The following is a 19,822-nucleotide window of genomic DNA, read 5'->3' as shown; positions in this document are numbered from 1 at the left end:
ATATAATGGTTCAAAGGCTTGAGAAGCGGCTGTGCGCTGCTCTTCATCGGAGGTGGAAAACTAATAGACACTTCTGATCAGGCACAAATCTCACCATCGTGTGACTTATTGTCTACACATATGTAACCTGGTAGCTAATGTTTTGATTCAAGGAGGTTTTTAAATACATTTTAAAGAAGTTATTTGCTAATTATTATCTATTTATCAGCAGACATAGAAATCAATTAACTTTGTATTCTTTCCCTGGAAATGTATTAAATAAATTACCAGCTATTGAGAAATAGTGGAATAATTATTAAATAATGCTTATAACAAAGTCATTTTCAATAGATTTATAGGTAAATATTGGGGGTAATTTGACAGTAATTCTAAAGAAATTTCCAACAGGTTACTTGTTAATTATCACCTAATTACCATGAAATTTGTGGACCTGTAAAATGAAGTGTCACCCAATATTTAATTTAGGCTTTAGAATTAGGCTTTTTAAAAATATTATTTCTTAATATAAGGAAAACCTGTCTTCCATGGTGGCAGGTGATGGTGGTGACCAACATTTGCCCTGTATTTGGCAGGTGGCAGGTGCTAATTTCATTCCCTGAGCACAACACTACACCCTGGAGTAGTTCAGGTAATAATTCAGTACATTCAAACTGAGGATAGGACTCCACTCTATGGTTTATTGTGGTAATTACACTCTGGTAAAGGGCTTTTATCTCATATATTTTCTCATGTGTTGATGAAACGACCTTTTATTCTGAGTTCTCTTATTGGTGTGTTTTTACACACCAAAAAACTGACAATAACCTGATATTTTCAGGTGGAATTTGATTCATCCATTCATTCTCGCTGTGCAATATCATTTTCCACTTCTGCAATTTTGTTAATAGTCTGTTTATTGTCAATACTGTATATAATGCTCCTATTTTTATACTTCCTTCTATTTAAATGGTTCATATTTTGTTACACTTTTTTTTTTTTTTTTACATTGTTAGCTGATGCATCTTGTTTTTTGCACTATCCCCATTGCTGCTATACACTGCAAATTTCCCCACTGCGGGACTAATAAAGGAATATCTTATCTTATCTTATTTACCCTGCATTTGGCAGGTGGCAGGTGCTAATTCAATTCCCTGAGCATAACACTATACACCCTGGAGTGGTTCAGGTAATTCAGTACATTCAAATTGAGGGTAGGGCTCTACTCTGTGGTTTATTGTGGTAATTACACTCTGGGAAAACAGCTTTTTTTCCTCATATATTGATGAAACGACCTTTATTCTGAGTTCTCTTATGATGTGTTTGTCTTTAAACCTAGTCAGACTACAGTCTGACTACAATTCCCATAAACCCCTTCACTCAATAAGTGATTCAGGTAATTCAGTACATTCAAATTTAGGAAAGGACTCCACTCTGTGGTTTATTGTGGTAATTACACTTTCGAAGGACTTTTTCCTCTCCTATATTTTCTCATATATTGATGAAACGACCTTTATTCTGAGTTCTCTTATGGTGTGTTTGTCTTTAAACCTTTCACATAGTCAGACTACAATTTGACTACAACTCCCATAAACCCCTTCACTCAATGAGTCATGAGTTCGAATTATTTTATCCAACCAATGAGATTAGAGGATACTGTAGCGCCAGTTTGACCTTTATATTGGAGTGTTTTAGCCACCGGCCGGTCGCTGTGTGGCGGCCAACAACTCTCTCTCGTTAATGAGTCTTTATCCTGACAAAACTGGAGGTTTTTATTATTATTTTTGATAATCAGGTGGGAACGGACAGCAGGTGAATATGGGAGGTAACGGCAGCACGTCTAGGAAAGTGTCTTTCGGACTGGACGAGAACGAGAAGGTCACAGTGATAGAAGGAGTCAAGGTAACGACTGATATGTAACGGTTCCAACGGTTCCTCTTATTGTCATGGCGACTAAAGCTACTAACGGTCAGCTAGCAGGCTCTTATGGTGGTGGTGGTGGTCTATCTAAGGGTCACTGACAGGCTGACAGGTCTCATGTCCTCAAATGAACCCAGTCCCCTCTCTGTTATGCCCGGATAACGTTACAGTGACTCGTGTAAGTACCCGTACACATAACGTCCGACAGTTTGATGAATTACGACGTTTAGCTTAGTCGTAAAATGCTATTTAAAGAGGACATTTAACGCAGCCATCCATAACACAGTGCAAGGTTAACTTGCTGGCAACATTTCCAGTGTCAGTGTTAGTTAACACTAGATTTACTATGTCAACAGTTGGCTAAGTTAGCTAACAGTTACAGTTACTGTCATGTTAAAGGTCCCATATTGTAAAAAAAGTGAGATTTTCTTGTCTTTTATATTATAAAGCAGGTTTCAGTGCTTTATAAATACTGTGAAAGTCAGCTGATGTCAGTGCATGTCACAGCCTAAGAGACAACCACAACAACAACAACACATAATAGATGTAACTCACACTCTGCCTTTTATATACTCCTCTACTTTATTATTTTTTTGTTGTTGTTTTTGTTGTTTTTTACATTTATCCTTTGATATTGCAATATATTATTTATTGTTTTTTATTTGTTTGTTTGTTTTATTGACACAACAAACATTAATTACTTCTTTATTGTTTTTTTTACATTTACATGCATGTTCTTTTTAAATATCTATATATTGTAATTTGCTTTATGAATTGTATATATGTATATATATGTTTTTGTTTTTATTTTGTTCTTTTTTAAATTTTTATGTATTATTGAATTGACGCTTTGGCAATATTGTTCACCTGACAGTCATGCCAATAAAGCAAATTGACACAGGTGTGCAGTAGCACAGGGGTTCTCAATATTTTTTGGGGGGCCAGGGACCCCTTACAGAGGAGAAGCTTTTCCAAGAACCTCCTTTTAATCGTAACACAGATTACGCATACATTTACTACCATTTATACTCTTAGATGCCATTATAACTATCTGTATTCTAAAACTTTTCAACCTAAATACTGCAGACATGTTTCACAGTGATAAACAGAAATACAATTCAATTTCAAATTTAAATCATGTTAAGATAAAAAAGATGGGATGATCCTTTATTAGTCCCACAGCGGGGAAATTTGTAATCTTATTGAATGTTAATACCACTCTTATACCTTTTAAACAGAGAGTGACTTTATTCAAATTGCATTTGGACTCAACTTGACAGCATTTATGACCTATGTTTCAAGCTTAAAAGCTTTCAGAAAATGAACAGCAGCAAGACTGGCATAATCCTAATAAATCCAGATATTTACTTACTCACTTATTTAAAGCTGACTTTCAGTGAGTGCTTCAATTTAAAAATAATGAATTTATTGCTCATATCAGAGTTTCTATTGGCCCAAAGCTGCAACATGGGCAGGAGTAATGGACACAATACGCTATTTTAAATAGGCGCAAATGGTCCCCATCTGCAGATCAGCACTTTGTAATGATACAGCACAATTTTATAATTTATAGCAATGTGGACACCACTTTGAGAATCATTGCAGTAGCACATCTTGCTTGCTCAAAGGCATTTTAGCAGACTGGATGATGGATTCTTTAACCTTGTGAGTCTTTAATCTGCTGTTTTTGAAGACATACAACTGTCCTGTATGAGCACCAAGGGGCTTGTATGTGTATGTGTGTATGTGTTTCTTTGTTAATTCTCACATTCCTGTCCAGCTCTCAGAGGATGTGCTCCGGCGGATGAGGGACTCTCATGAGTCTGACAGCACCAAGCCTCCACCGTCTCCGCCAGACGGTCACAAACCACCACCGAGTAAGTCCCAGTCAAAGACCTTTCCTTTCTCACAGAGCTCTCCCATTGGGAGGCCCACTGTGTCAGCAAACATGTCCTCACCCAGTGACTGATGAGAACAGCACCGGGATAAAGGTCACTTCTACTGCTGTCTGACTTTTTCAGATTGTTAATTATAGAAAGGAGAGAGTACAGTAAACATAAACAGTGTCATTTTTTTACTCACAACTATTAGGATGTTTACTCTTGGTTTCAGAGAGTCTGTGTTTGGAGCTATCTCTCTGTGTTGCTCAAATAAATGTTACTGTAATACTGTTAATGTAAAGTTGTTTATGCTTATTATCATAGTTAAAGTTACATTTTGCTTCATATACTGGTAACATATTGCTCTTGCTACTCTGTTCTGCAAACTGATCCATATTGTAATTGCTAATAGTATTGATATTTAATCCCTTTTGATTTTCAGGTCCAAAACCAGCAGGACCCTCCACTACAGAAATACAGGAAGAAATCCGCAAAAAGTAGGTGCTCATAATGTCAAGGTCACTGTCCCTTTTTGTTGATATCTAGCCATATTTGGTGAAAGACCTGCTCAGACCCTACTCACTATGATTAGTATTGGCTAACTTAGAATTTGATGCCTCCCTGAGAAGTAAATTGATTACTACAACTACATTACACAACAAACAAGAATATTTGATCCTATTATATATTTTTCTATATTGAAGTTGGGCCCTCTGTGTTTACACATGCAGCCAATAGCCAGTGTAGGTGACAGATGCATAAAATAGCAGACACTTGATGCTAATGTGCCATGTGTATGGAGAAACATGCCGAGTGACCTGTCAACACTGCCTGTGTTGATTTACTCTGTCTGTATAGCAGACAGGCATGTTGCTATGCTGCTGGAATGCCCATATACTATCCTTAGCCTCTATAGATTTACATGTTAGCAAGTCCAACATGTCTTACCCACTGTTTAGACCTGTCATGATAATTACTTATCGTACGACATACGGACACAACCTTGATAGTTTTTGCTGACCTTGATATTGCCCGTTGTGTTTACATGCGTTTTTGTTTTCATAAGAAAGTCACAGACACATTTTAGCCAACATGAAGCCAGAATAAACAGCAAGGTTTTCCCTAACATTATTAGACTTGGGCATTTGCACATTTTTGTTAACAGAGCCTGAGAGTCCATTTTATTTTTATTGTTTTGACTGCGTGGTTTTAATTTATTTGTTTTATTTATTTAGAATATTTAAGTAATTTTTCACACAGATTATATTTGCCAAACCCACGAGGGTTGGGCACTTTGTGTGCCTGACACGAAAAAATAATCAATCAATCAAAATCAAATCTGAAGAAAACAATGCATAAGATATGTTTTTTTTGTCCTATTGGCTTTTGGAGGCTTCATCCCAACAATATTGGTATTTGTGTTGATCAACAGAAACCAATATCTGACCTAGCTGGTAGCTCTATATGTGAACAGTACTTGCATGTTTAGCATACTTTCACTGGATAAATAAAGATTAAAACAGTTGTTATCTTTCCCTACTTTAGCTTTGAGCGTCAACAGGCCATGGTGCAGGAGCAGTTGGCCAGACTGGCACAGAAGGAGAGAGAGACAGGAGCAACCACAGGCCTGGATCAGCTGACCCCTGCCCTCATCATCGAGAAAGGAAAGGCCTACGAAGAGCGAGAAAAGGCCAAGATACTGGTGAGTGATGCTTTCTGGGTCTATAGCAGGAGTCAACTGTGCTTCCACTAGTGGGCCTGATGAGTTGAAGTTTATTGTACTGAATCTCCTCCAAAACTATTTTACACTTTGTCAAAAACAGCAGACCACCTGTGTTACACAGTCGCTGTGACCATGTACCATAAACAGGAAGTTTCTTACACTTTTATTCAATCAAATGTATCACAACTACTTTACTTTTGTCCTTTCCCTCATTTTGTAAGTGTGTCTTTATAAGCCGCAGGAGACAAAGGCACCCACCCCCTGCATATTTCACTCTTTTTAACAAAAATGTTCACATTTAGTCTACAACTTAATGCCCTGGCTAATTTCACTAAACCTCTCTTGGTAAGATAATGCTGCAATTTTAGGCTAAAACTTTGCATCACTATAATTTAAAGAAATGTTTGGAATTTGACTTAAAGATAAGTGTGGGCAACCCTGTATGCATCTGTTTTGACAATAAAACTTCACATACACTTTAATAACATTTGTGTTATCTCACGCAGATATAAAAAAAAAAGTTTCTATTTAAAAGTTTTAAAACAACTTGTCTGATCCATAATTTCACAGCTTTCTTATCAACATATGTCAGTGGTTTGTTGGCTGCAGGCAGGTTGAGTCCTTTACTTAAAGTTAAGACAAATATTTTAATATCTGAAATATAGGCACATATTTCAGAGTGACACTTTTAATTTTCAGATTATCCAATATATATGTATAAAAATGACAAATTGTGTCTGTTAAGGCTAAGAAGCAATGTTCTAAAATCAAATATGACTTTATTACACATTTTACCATAAACATGTTTGTATTATTTAGCAGGAGTAGTAGATTTCCTTTCCTCCAGAAACCTTTTGTATAGGTCAACAGCTCCCTCTACTGTTTAGACTTTGAATGGCACGTCTGGACTGAGGCCCTGGTGAATTATTGAATTATTAGGATGTACATCGACTACAATCCTGGTTCCTGTATTGCAGAGGGCAAACCAAACACATTGTTATAAAAGCAGACTCTCAAACATTTGAGAGAAAGTGATTAGGATATTCTAAATATGATTCTCTGCTTGCTGTTTAATTGTTAGTAACACTGAAGTCAAGACGCCTCATGTTCAGTGTCACGTTATTGCGCTTTTCAATGATTGCACTATTTTTTTTATATCACTAATGTAGCACTAATAGTGTTTTCTCTTTGTTGACACTCAGTTTAACATTGAAATTATGTATCTAATTGTCATAGTCCAAAGAAAAATGGGAAAAATTAAGCTACTTTAATTCAGTATCATAAGATGCTCCGTTTTCACAGCTTGATGATAGAATTTTTGCACTGAATAGATTATGTTTGTGGTGTGGGAGCAACATACATGTGATGGAAGAGATGTACAATATCTTCTCACAGTATCTGGACTATCAGAGCAGGGAAATGCCTGATGGTCCTTGTAGCCTGTTGGGGTACAAGTATGATCATCTATTTCAACAGGCTATATTAATAATAACAGTATAAAATCTAGGATGGAAACTAGGATACGAACAATGTTGTCTTCTACTATGAATGCTTATTCCGATCACAGTCACAGGGTTCACATGCATTTCTGTAATCTTGTTAACCCCTGCCTTCCAGCGGTAGCCCGGTTTCTAAAACGCCATGTTAACAAGAAACTGTATCCTGTATGCATTTAGATAAAGCGATTGCATCGATTGTTGTTTGCATGTGCTTCCTGTGAAAGCTCTGCTTTGTCGCTGTTTAAAATGTGCTTGTTGACACATACTCATGTCAAATTCAGATTGATAATGAGTGAACCAACAGTGCAGTGTGTGAAACAGAGGTGATTGCCAGAGACATTTGTATGCTTAACAAGTATGTGTGTGTGTTTCAACCCGGTTTTTGACGTTGCTTACATGTACATATTGATGAGCAGCGATCTATTGCCGATCATTAATTTACACTTCCCTCCCTGGTGTTTTTTTTCACCTTGCTTTGCTTTGTTAATATTAAACACTGTGGATTTTCTACAGCCCCGTCTCTCTCTCCTCTACAATTGATTTGTCCTCTAGTGTCTTTTCGGTGTGCCAGCCAGCTGTAATGAATACTGAATGAAGCTGCTGGCTTAGCTTACACTGATATGGGCTCAATTTAATGATGTTGCATCGCAATGGGAAACTGAACTCTCTTACTTCACAGCTTTGTTTTCCACTTTTTCTGACTTGACAAGTCAATACAGCCTGTCAGTGTGTGTAGCTGTGTGCAGAAGTGGTTTATTCTGTGGTTGTACAGAGTAGTGACCCAACTCTGTCTTTGGTGATGGGTGTGTTTGACAGGCCCTGATCAGACCTGGCATTAACATGCGTCTTGGGTGATCCGATCTCAAGTGGACATCTCTAAGTACATCAGTTCATGCCTGGCAGTAAAACGCATCTCCACATGCGTCTCGAGTGACCACTTGTGATCGGATCTCCCCGCTCTATATGCATATAAACACGGACATCATTTCCGTTTGCAATGACCAAATTTGTTGTTGTTTTTAACAGGCGGGAGGCAGCAGTAGTAATATCCTACATATTTGTGAATTTGGGTACATTTTATGAACCTAAAAATATAAGGTTATTGTCTACCAACGGTTCCCGGGGAACTCTGTACCGCTGACACCGCCGCCAAACCAAATGGCCCAAGATGTTTGACGCATTCGTAATACATATATATCTCTATGGGCTTTCTGAAATGTTCAGTACGTACGTACTTCCGCTTACACAGAGGACGTCAGTTGAATAGGCTTCAGTGTGGCCCAGGACCCATTCTCGTATACACTGCTAAAAGAATGTGGCCATATATGGCCCAGACCACCTCCGAATGTGGTCACACCTGTACTTAGAGATGTCCACTTGTGATCGGATCAACCAAGATGCATGTTAATGCCAGGCCTGAACAGGACAGTTTGTGTGTGTTGTGTGAGCATGCACAATTGAAAGGAAGCTTGGAGTTTAGCTGGGTAGGTGCAAAGCAGAATTTTATCTGTAAGTTTAAGTAAAAAGAAGGGGGAGGTTATCGGTGCTTTCAGGTCTTGATAGAATTGAAGTAGATGTATGTGTATGAGACGCCTAGACAGCATATAACTTTGAGTGTTTATGTGAACCCCCCCCACTCATCGCCTTTCTCTCACCACCTTTTCCTCTTTCTCACCTGTCCTTCCTGTGCAGTCTCACCTCTGACTCTCACTTTTTTCTGCTTAGCTGTCTAACGCATTCATTGTTTCCAGCTTTATTTCTCCACTGTCTGAAATGTGACACATACTTAACAACCCGCCTCCGCCCCCCCCCCAAAAAAAACAACCCAGAAACCTAGCATAATTCACTCTCAAGATTATAAAGAAAGATGCAGTATATTCTTGTTGCACTGCTTCGGCTTTTAAGTAGATTGAAAGTACCTGGAAATCTGTTTCAAGAGCTCTGGCACTATCAAATCTCTCTGCTTAGCAGGTGGGCTTCCCTCTCCTCTTTGCATTTTCCGTCGACCTTGCATCCCCTGGCAACAACACAGCTGGATGCCTTAAAGAAAAAGTCTCTCCACCTCCCTCTCTTTCCCCATTCCACAGTAAAACGCTCCACTTTGAGTAGTTTGGGGGCTGCCTTATTTCCCAGAGGAGAAGACAGACACACACGTACATACTGCTGTGACGCTCTCAAAATACACAAAGACATATATAGCGAGCACCCCTTCCCCCCCCCCAAGCCTATTTCCCCCATGTGCACTCCTGGCTCCCCAGCAGGCAGGCTGTGTGTTAGTGTTGGCTTGTTGAGGAGGGGGTGAGGCAGGTGTGGAGGCAACACCTGTCAGAGAGCTGAGCTGCTCCACACACTGCCTGAGGCTGCCTGTCACAAACACTCACATTAGCCATTTACTCCTATCTCAGCGCCAACCGCCACCGCTGGGACTATTTCCGTGTGTATATATATCCGCGTCTCTATCTGTGCATACCTGTGCATTAAACAGGCTCTGTGCCGATTTACATCAGAGGAATGTGTGTGTTGTTGTTGGGGATGTCTGCTTTCTCGGTTCATCCACAGTTCAGTCAATACTAAATTCGTTTAGCGTCTTGCATATTATATTGTTTTAGCTTCTTGTACTGCGGTATTTACATTTTTGTTTGGTACAAAATGAACTTTCCTTTTGTTGCATCAGAGTGTTAATTCTTTCCTTCTTATGCCACACTTTTTCATGTAGTGTACGAACGCCTACCTGTAGCTCATTAAAGTCTACCACTGAGTGGTTCGGGAGAGCGTCTCAAACTCTTCTCTCTACATTCCTCTCATCTTACTTGCTGCACTGTCTTCAATACTAACCCGCACCTATCAGCGATGTAGTCTCAGAGAAGGAATAGTGCCACTGAAATCAGGATCAAGTTCTGAACCCTGGCAGTGTTTGATTAGCTCTAATAGTTGCCGAATATCCCTACACCTTCCCTCCACAGTTTTAATTAAGTTTGCACAGCTGATGTGGCAAACTCAGTGGGCAACTCCGGGGTCTGGAAAGTGATGTCAATGCGGAAGTGCCATAAACTTGCATTCTTTCTAATAGCCAGCAGGGGGCGACTCCTCTGGTTGCAAAAAAGAAGTCTGATTGTATAGAAGTCTATGAGAAAATGAGCCTACTTCTCACTTGATTTATTACCTCAGTAAACATTGTAAACATGAGTTTATGGTCTCAACCGCTAGTTTCAAGTCTTCTTCAATACGGCATGATGTTCATTTAGTAAATTATGGTCCCATTTAGAGTCAAATAGACCATAAAGCAGGGTATACATTAGGGCGCGGCTACCTTGTGATTGGCAGGTTGCTACCACGGCGTTGTCCGGTCTGGGAGTTGTCCATGTTTTCGTCGTAAAAGTTTAACCCTTTCACAGTGTGTTTTCAGTTTATGAAAGTTAACTGTAACAGTTTAAACATTTATTTTATTGTCTGTACCTTGTCTGTTTTTGTGCCAACTGCTACTTCCGCTCCACATTTCCTTTCGCCGCTATGACGTCCAGCTTTCCTCCCCGCCTCCAAAAGCGCTGTTAAAGAAGTGTATACAACTTGGCATTTTCGACATGTCATCCTACATTTAGGCCTTAACGGCTACACCTCGAGTGAAGGCACGAAAGAGACGACAAGTTACATTAACACCTCGTCTCTTCACCTCTCCTTTCTTTCATTAGCACCTCTTGTGTTTGTGTTCTTCCCCCGACTATTCTCTCCGCCTCAGAGGTGTCATTCGTGCTGCAAACAAAATGCTATTAGTATGCACAGGCATTCAGTGCGGAGCATCTCACACATTCCCACACACACACAAGCATCTGCTTCAAGCTATTGAATTTCAGCAGCTTCCTAGGTGGGTGAGAAGAATAGACTTTTACTACCTGTTTGGGGCTCGCGGGTGAATGTTTATAACCTGTCAGTTGATTTGCTTTTAGTCCTGTATATTAAATGCTAGCTTTTATCTGCCGTCTCCAGTGAAAAACAAGTAATGGACAACAACATTAGAGGGTACAGTTTTAATTCAGACCAGCGTAGTGGAAAGTTCCAATTAAATGAAACAATTAGAAAGAACAAGTAAACATTAAAAAGACACAGTTACATATAAACATATAAAAAAAATACTAAAGCAGGACAGATAACCAAAGGGACAGTTGACCATTTGCATATTTATGCAAAGGCAAACGGTCATTTACACAGCTGACAGTTGTCCAGTGTTACAAACCTAATAATTCTTATTAAAAGTTTGTTTTGTAGTCTAGTAGATATGCATGCTTTAGTGCTACATTCATATTTGGACTTTGAATGTCTGAATCAGTTCAAATCATCTTAATTCCTCTCACATCTATTCAATTCTACTCAGTCCAGAAGTTTATTAACCCTGGAGGCCTTCCATCCATCTGCAACCGCTTATCCCGTTAGGGGTCGCGGGGGGGCTGGAGCCGATCCCAGCCGACATTGGGCGAAGGCAGGGTACACCCTGGACAGGTCGCCAGTCCATCGCAGGGCTGACACATAGAGACAGACAACCATTCACGCTCACACTCACACCTACGGGCAATTTAGAGTCCACAATTAACCTAACCTGCATGTCTTTGGACTGTGGGAGGAAACCGGAGTACCCGGAGAAAACCCACGCTGACACGGGGAGAACATGCAAACTCCACACAGAAGGGTCCCAAGCCGGATTCGAACCTGCAACCCTCTAGCTGTGAGGCGCCAGTGCTAACCACTGCACCACCGTGCAGCCCCTGGAGGCAATTTTCATATTCATTTCGGAGTGGAAAATAGGTTACTCTTCATGCGTCATACCGCTTTGCTCTTTGTTCTTCTTCTTCTCCAGTCTATTCAAACTCAGGAGAGACATTTCACTGACTCACCCCCACAAACTTCTCATAAAGTAATTTTTAAAAAGTGAGTCGACACCTCCTTTCAGTCTGCCATATTTTCCCCATGATCAAAATTTCATACAATGCAAAAAGCCAAATCAGTTCTGATTGTAATGAAGCCATTCATTTTTTTGCAAGAAGAAATTGACACCCTCTATTCAACTGTAAATAATGATATGTCGATATGAAGCGTGATTTTGTCGGTTGTACAGTTTGAGCTGAAATGTGTGATAAGAGGTGATGAGCCCATTTGGTCACTCCTGATGTCCCTGTTTTCTCACACCTCCACTTTCCTTTAACAAGCGAGCCAGATTGTTGTGTAGGCAGCTAAACAGCAAAACAGGTAGTTTTTTCATATCCTGTATATTGGTAAAGATCACTGTCAGGCTGTGCTTCTTTAGTTGTAATTTAAAGTGGTGTCATTTCATTTGTTGAAGTGTTTTAATTCTGTTGCTGTGAAATCTGACCACATATTACCTCTGGCTGCATATTTTGAGTTATTGGTGTATGTCTTGTACTTGGATAAGGGAGGTCTGTGTGATGAGGAAACAGGATGTAACCCCATAAGTAGTCACTAGATGGCGATGTTGAAGCATGTTTGGGTTTGCCAGGGGATTAAAAAGCAGTATGGATGCATGCTCTGCACAGCAACATGTGCTCCTGGGCAACATGTTCTCCCAGCATTTATCCATCCTCCTCTGGCTCACATCTTTTTATCTTTCTCTTCTCAACCCCTCAGTCCCTATCCTTAGTTAGTGTGTGTGTGCGTGCATGTGTGAGTCTGAATGATGACTCAGAGGGAAGCATTTGACAGTGTCCAAAAGAAAGATGATGAAAACCAGGGTGAAAAGCCCAACATTCATTAAAGTCAGAACTGAGATGACAAACCTGAGATGGCAGACCACAGCGGATGATGCCACACATGTTAACAGTATTGGCCTGCTGCTGCTGCTGCTGCTGCTGCGTAGAAAACACAAGGAGACACTTGACAGGGTTGGAAATGTTGTGTTTTGCACTTAATCCTCGCTAACCAGGAGGTCCCTCTGCTGTCTCAGTCTTAAAGACATTTGGCAACAGATCTGTGTACTGTTTGAGCTAATACCCTTACTTTTATTGATTTCTTTAAACACTATGTTTTTTAATTGAGTGTTTCCTGTTAGACAATCCTAGATATTACCATCACATCCCTCCTCACTGAACTAGCCTGTGGTTACATCAGTCTGTCAAGTCATATCACTTCAGCTGCTTTGGGTGTTCGCTTTCTAGCACCAGATGGACATGTTGGTTTAGACGTATTCAACCAATCCCCAAATGATCTCTGGATGGATCCCCCCCTCGACCCAAGATGGCAGCGTGTATCTAAAAGAAGAACCACAAAACTATTGTTTTTCAGCAGAAGACAGCACATCATTGTTGAGCAGATTACATAGCAATACGAATCACACAGTAGCAACACAACAATAAGATGGTTGCCCTTTAACATTGTGCATCCATTCAGTGTCTATGCGTCATCCAGTAGTCATTTGTTGCAAGAATAAGTTGTGCCGATGCACACACTCTGGATATCTGTTGGAGAAAAAAAAGCGAACACACAGACCAGATCAAGCGAATGGTAAAGAAAAACATTTAATTTCTCTGTAGGGTCCTTTCCATAATGTTGGCAGACACTTATAATAACAATCTAAGCCTGACGGTGGCGAAAACAAGCACTTTTAATGGACATACATTGACGGTAATTGCACAGAAGGATTACATTGCAGTCCGCTCAATACTGGACCAATTTCAAAAGGTGTTGTCCCCGTTAGTCACTTAGACACAAAAACATGGGAAAAATAGGGTCCAGGTTGAAAAATACCGTAGTTGCCCTTTAAGTCAGCCTGGCATTTTACATGTGCACACACGTCTACACATATTGAACATGTTTATTTTTGCTTTGTCCACCAGCGTCCTCTTTTTCCCCCATGACTCACCTATTAAACAGGACTGAAGAGCAATTTTCACCAATACACGGTAGCAGTCAGCGACTAGGGCAGCAAGCACACGGAAGCATTAGGCCAGAGAGCTCAGAGAAAGAGAAACATGGACAGGGATGGGCTATAGGAGCTGAAAGGCGGAGAGAAGAGACCTGGAGCGTGGTATAGTAATAGATTCAGATGTCTGGCTCCGACAGCCAGCCGGCTAGATAGCTAATGCTGCTTGTTAGCCAAAGACAGAGGGTGGGAGAGGGGGAGAACAGGATGAGCGGAAAGGGAGAGAAGAGAAAGATGGATCAATGAAAAAGAAAAAAGAATGAATTGAAAAACAAGTTGAGATATGGCAGTGGAGTGAGAGAGGTTTATGTTGAGACCGAGTGGGTCTTCACCATAACGACGGCTTTTGAGTCGGCAAGTGTGACATACTGCGAAGCTGCACACACACACACACACACACACACACACACACACACACACACACACACACACACACACACACACACACACACACAGATATAACCTCTGAATTTCTTTCTCATAGAAACTGACGATGTAAAATACAACAGCAATTCAGACACACACACACACACATTCACACACGGCTAAACCACTTGTTATCAGAAAGTGTAATCACAGACTTGACATCTTTTCTGCATGTTAAAGCAACTAAGCCCTTTGTGCACACTCTCACACATACACACACACGTACAGTACTCCTCCGTCGTCTCGAGCGACGGTAATTGCTGACGAGCAGAGCGTTCACCGGCTGAGGAGATTTTGATCGGTGCAGAGCAGCAAGAGAGAAGGGGGGTGTGGGGGGATAGCACAAATCCTGTCGGTTCAAAGGACAAATGTGTAGGAGTGGAATACCTCTCCCGTCAGAGAGCAGTCGTGATGTAATGAGACAGCTGGACAAGACTTATTATCCAGAGGAAAAGTAATGGTTCCCAGATGCTTGTGCTTATATAGGAGATATGGATTTATGTTGGAACAATCAAAGTAGGAGTCAAAGGTTTTTGAACTTATAAGATTTCTCATCCTCTAAGCAGTTTGGGAGCTTAAGTTGCATTTGTCGCAGTCAAAAATAATATTATTTCACTGATTGTATGCCGTCTGATCTCTACGCCACTGAATTTGGCTCGTGCGTCAGTTTATATTAGGATTATGTATTACATTTTTGATCTGTTTTTCCCATATGGAATCTAGGGGTGTAAGAAAAGATTGAGTATCACGATATTATATTTTGTGATTCTGTATTGATTTTCAAAAACAATCTATTGATTTTTAATTAATTGTTTACATGCAAAGATTAACTCAGTAAATACTTAAATTAATTTGCAAAGTGATGTACCCTCTCAAAGTAGTGCTATGATGTTGGATTTTATAGGGACTGTGATAAATTGGGATTGCAGAGAAAAAATTCAACATTTTTTTACAGATTTTCTTTTTGCTTATGGTGGTGTGTTCTTTATACTGTGACAGTTCTCCTAAAATTAGATTAAAAAATTGCAATATATCGCCTTGCTTACAGTATTGCAATATATCGCAATATATTGAATTGTAACCCCTGTATCATGATACATATCATATCGCCAGATTCTTGCACAGCCCAAATGGACTCATATCTCATGTTTACCAAATGTCATAGATACAGTATTATTAAGGAAAGCGTGATTTCAAACTAAACATACTTGTGAAATATATAACAATGTGTTTTTAACACGTTTTATTGTTGCCCAGTATTAGTGCACGGAGGACTCAAACATGTTAATGAGACTTTGTGTTTCTGCTGGTTGTGTGGAATATGATATTGCTTGATCTTACATAATGTGCTGATAGACACAGTCATTCTTGTATCTTTGGTGTATTTACCAGTAACGGTAATAATTTATTGAAGCAGTGTGTTCACAAATGATCCCTGGATTCTTTCTGGATATTGTTTTGTTGGAAAATAGTTTTTTTTTTCTTTCAATTTTAAGATTTTAAGAGTTCAAGCAAAATCCAGATGCCAAGTGCAGCCGAGTGAAACTGTGCAGGTGGTCAAGATGTGAAAACTTTTTTGACATGTTCCTCTCGGTGGCTTAAAATAGACCTAATCAGAGTCTCACCAAACTGTTCCTGTCTCGATATGATTTTTTCCAGGGTGGAGAAAGCGATTTGAAATTCATTAGTGGTGAAGCTGGATCTCTTGACATAAAAGTTTAACTTTACCCAGAGTCACTATTTTAGGCTAAATGTGAAGAAATTGGAGCAAATGAGAATATAGAAAATACCTGTAGTTATTGTTTCTCTCTCTCTCTCTCTCTCTCTCTACTAACCTTGTATTTTCTTATCTTCTCTCATTTCCTCTGTTCTTCATTTTCTCCCCAACAAAACCTGTTCCTCTTATTCACCCGACATCTCTCGTTCTCCATCCTATTTCTATCTCTCTGTCTTTTGCAGTCTCTGTTTCGCTATCTGTCTGTGTCACAGTCTGTGGTGTGAAAGCCGGCTGTTGATGAAGTGTTAATTCATTTAACCTCCCCCAACTATGTGACGAGAACACACATTTAATGAGCAAACAGCTAGAGTAACCAATTCATGCCTCTGGTATTAATTTCTACTGTACAGTGTGCATGCTTATGTGGGAGCTACATTTTTGTGGGTGCGTGCAGGTGTGCATATCACCTACAGGTGTTAATGCGATGATTCATGCATATGTATTTGCACTGCTGTCCTACTCTGATAGAGGATGTGCACTTTGAGTTTATGTGCTGATGATAAACCTCTAACACTGAAGCAAAGACCTGCAAGAGCCCCTGTTTGTCTGTTGGTGTAGTGCTGGCAGAAATTTAACCAGCACCTAACTGCCAGTGATCGAGATGGAAGCCTTACAACCTTAAACAGAGGTACAAAATTACTTGAGGTCTGTAACAAAGTGTAGCTTACATTCAGACTCCCATGCTTTCCCCTGCTGAGATCATTCAGTACAACGGCACTACAATGAACAAAAAATGGTAGATCACTTTAAGGGTGCTATATTCCAAACTCAGGCGTTGTTAGCTGTTGTCAGCAGTGTTGTCGTTGTTTGCACCGTTCGTGCTGTGTTAGCACCATTAGCTGCTAGCCGCAGGCTCAACCATCGCCATGTTGAGAGCTCTGTGGAGGATACAAATTGGATACAAATTTAGGAAATATAAATTGAATGAGCAAGGTATGAGGAACAGTTTCCTGAAGTTGCTCAGGCATTAAAGCTGCAGTGGGTAAAAATGGAGAAAATATGATCTTAAAAAAAAGTTATTTTTATAAAACGGTCACTATATCCTGACAGCAGTGCATGAGACAGGTAATCTGACAAAAATCATTTGCCTCTGTGTCCTCCGGTGTCCTCCGGTGTCCTCCGGTGTCCTCCGGTGTCCTCCGGTGTCCTCCGGTGCTCCTAATGGCATCAGCAAGATTTCACAGAGCGTAGGAAAACACCCAATCAGAGCTGAGCTGGAGCCTGCCGTCTCTGAGCAGCTGTCGATCACTCGTGAACTCCGATCAAACGGTCAAACTAGGCAGCGCTGATCAAATATGAATCAATATTCTGTTACTGTCATGCCTATTTCTCGCCTCAAATGTTTTCAGAAACATCTTGTAGTGTACTGTTTAGCTGAAAAATGAGAAAGTTTGTGACCCGGCAGCCATGTTGAGATCAGTTGAGGAAATACCAAGCACTGCCCACCAGCCGGAGCACAGCCAATAGGAACGCTCTCTCTCTCTGAAATGACCTGTGATTGGCCAAAGTCTCCTTTTTTAAAGCCTGAAAACAGAGCCATAAGGAGGTGCAGAAGTCTATTTTTCTCTCAGAACACTTGAATTACAATATGCTGAAAGGTTATTATGGATTTTTTGCTCAATGATACCAAAAACATTCTGCCTACTGCAAGTTTAAGGAAATTGTTAAGTGATAACAGCATTTCCCTGTGAAGTCCTTTGTTTATGTCAAAATTGAAAAGAGTATTCTGTACATTAAAGCATGTCAGCTTTTTTAAAGTGATCCAGAAACATAATAGAGAACGATTGAATATGCTGTGGATCATTCAGTGTGCCTTTTGAGGACAAATCCACACAAACACTGTGGAGTTTTTAGCTAAGCATCAGCATCGACCAAAAGAAAGCACTCAGCTGTACCAATGGCATTTATTACTGGCACACATGATGAATGTGCTTACCGTATTTATTCCCATAGAGATATGACAGGAAGAAACCTGTCAGTGAATTAGCTCTTCTTTTCTCCTCTCTGTCTGTATTTCTCTCTTTCTCCCTAATTAAAAAGCCAAATCAGGAGTTTGACTGCACAAACTGTGTCTGCCAGTGACATTCTCCAGCCTAATCCTCATTTTAGCCCTCTTTCCTCATCTCTCTCTCTCTCTCTCTCTCTCTCTCTCTCTCTCTCTCTCTCTCTCTCTCTCTCTCTCTACTCCAAGTAGAAAACCACACCAAAATCGTTTCCCCCCAAACACATAGATTTATTCAAATGTACCATTTGCATAATTCAGTATTTACATAATTGATTTCCAAGGAAGCGTTTCTCACCATGGGAGGTGGTGTTAGAGACCAAAAGGTCTCATCCTGTCACATTTCTGTCACTTTTTTTCTGTTTCACCCCCTACACACACACACACACACACACACACACACACACACACACACACACACACACACACACACACACACACACACACACACACACACTCTGTTGGCAGACCTTTGAGGTTTCAAGTCTAAATCAAGCGTGAAGCGTTGTCAAGCTGCTGCATCTGGTGACCCTCATGGTGCAACCACAGCAAACATGATTCAGCTCAGCATAGATAATCAAATGTATTGAGATCCATTGAATCAAAGTGTTTAGAAGGGACATCATTAATTTCACAATGCTGGTAAATATATTTGCCCCTTTTTACCTATAAAATAGTTTTGTAGATGCATGAATGCTCTACTTCTGGTGGCATGCATTGAACATGTATAGCTCAACCTTAGCTCCCATTTGTTGTCATGGAATAATACAATTTATCGGAATTTTTTATATTTTTTTTGGCTTATTTAGAGAGGGGAAGCTGGGTCATGGTTCATGCTCTTTGATTGTGTACCTACATCAATTTTAAACCAGGATGAAACTGATATGCTTGATCAGAAGTAGTTTGATCGACTATGTCGGAAATAGACTGTATATAAGAAGTGGATGTAGTCACCGTCACGTCACCCGTTGGTTTGTTGGTGTTTTGCAGCCAAAAGTGACACGAGAGGGTGGAGCTAAGTACAACCAAACGCTGAATAAGACATTTTAGGCGACCAAAATGTTACAATTAACTTTGATGAACTGAAAACACACTGTGAAAGGGTTAAAGTTCTAAGACAAAAATACGGACAACTCCCAGACCGGACAACGCCGTGGTAGCAACCTGTCAATCACATGGTAGCCACGCCCTAAAGCATACCTTGCTTTATGGTCTATTTTATTCTAAATGGGACCATAATTTACTAAATGAACATTGTGCTGTATTGAAGAAGACTTGAAACTAGCGATTGAGACCATAAACTCATGTTTACAATGTTTACTGAGGTAATAAATCAAGTGAGAAGTAGGGTCATTTTCTCATAGACTTCTCCCCCTGCTGGCTATTAGAAAGAATGAAAGTTTAAGGCACTTCCTCATTGGCTTCACTTTTCAGACCCACTGGTCGGAAATCAAAAGTGTTTATAGTTGTTTCCAAACGGCCACAGGGAAAGGTGGAGTGAAAAGCCGGACATCATATAGAGGGGGGACTCGCAATATTGTTTAAATGTGGGGTTAGCAGCACACATTTTCAGACAGTCTCTCCTGGAAGGCGTTCATAGTGTTGTACTCGGTTGTTCACAGCTTTTTGATTTAACATAATGAAAAAAGAGAGCTATAGAGAGGTTCAAACCTTGGCTCCTTTGTCATCTCCGA

General features: G+C 40.1%; 1 protein-coding gene across 4 annotated transcripts in view; it reads left to right on the top strand.

Annotated features, from left to right (window-relative positions):
* Positions 1–1,655: 1,655 nt before the first annotated feature.
* chchd6b (coiled-coil-helix-coiled-coil-helix domain containing 6b) overlaps positions 1,656–19,822 on the top strand; it is an 80,119-nt gene continuing 61,952 nt past the window's right edge. For 3 of the 4 annotated variants that reach the window (XR_012593258.1, XM_074629489.1, XM_074629479.1), the window contains exons 1-4: positions 1,656–1,878; positions 3,677–3,773; positions 4,219–4,273; positions 5,322–5,478. Coding sequence is in view for 3 of the 4 variants with exons in the window: in XM_074629489.1 (XP_074485590.1) it covers positions 1,795–1,878; positions 3,677–3,773; positions 4,219–4,273; positions 5,322–5,478 (393 nt within the window). In the remaining variant the exon portion in view is untranslated. Of the gene's footprint in view, positions 1,879–1,958; positions 2,075–3,676; positions 3,774–4,218; positions 4,274–5,321; positions 5,479–19,822 lie in introns of those variants that run through there. The other variant, XM_074629499.1, reaches the window with a different exon arrangement.

The sequence above is a fragment of the Sebastes fasciatus genome, chromosome 1, assembly GCF_043250625.1.
Source record: "Sebastes fasciatus isolate fSebFas1 chromosome 1, fSebFas1.pri, whole genome shotgun sequence".
In the NCBI taxonomy this organism is placed as follows: Eukaryota; Metazoa; Chordata; class Actinopteri; order Perciformes; family Sebastidae; genus Sebastes; species Sebastes fasciatus.
The sequence above is the reverse complement of the archived record's forward strand: the minus strand, read 5'-3'. Positions and strand labels throughout refer to the sequence as shown.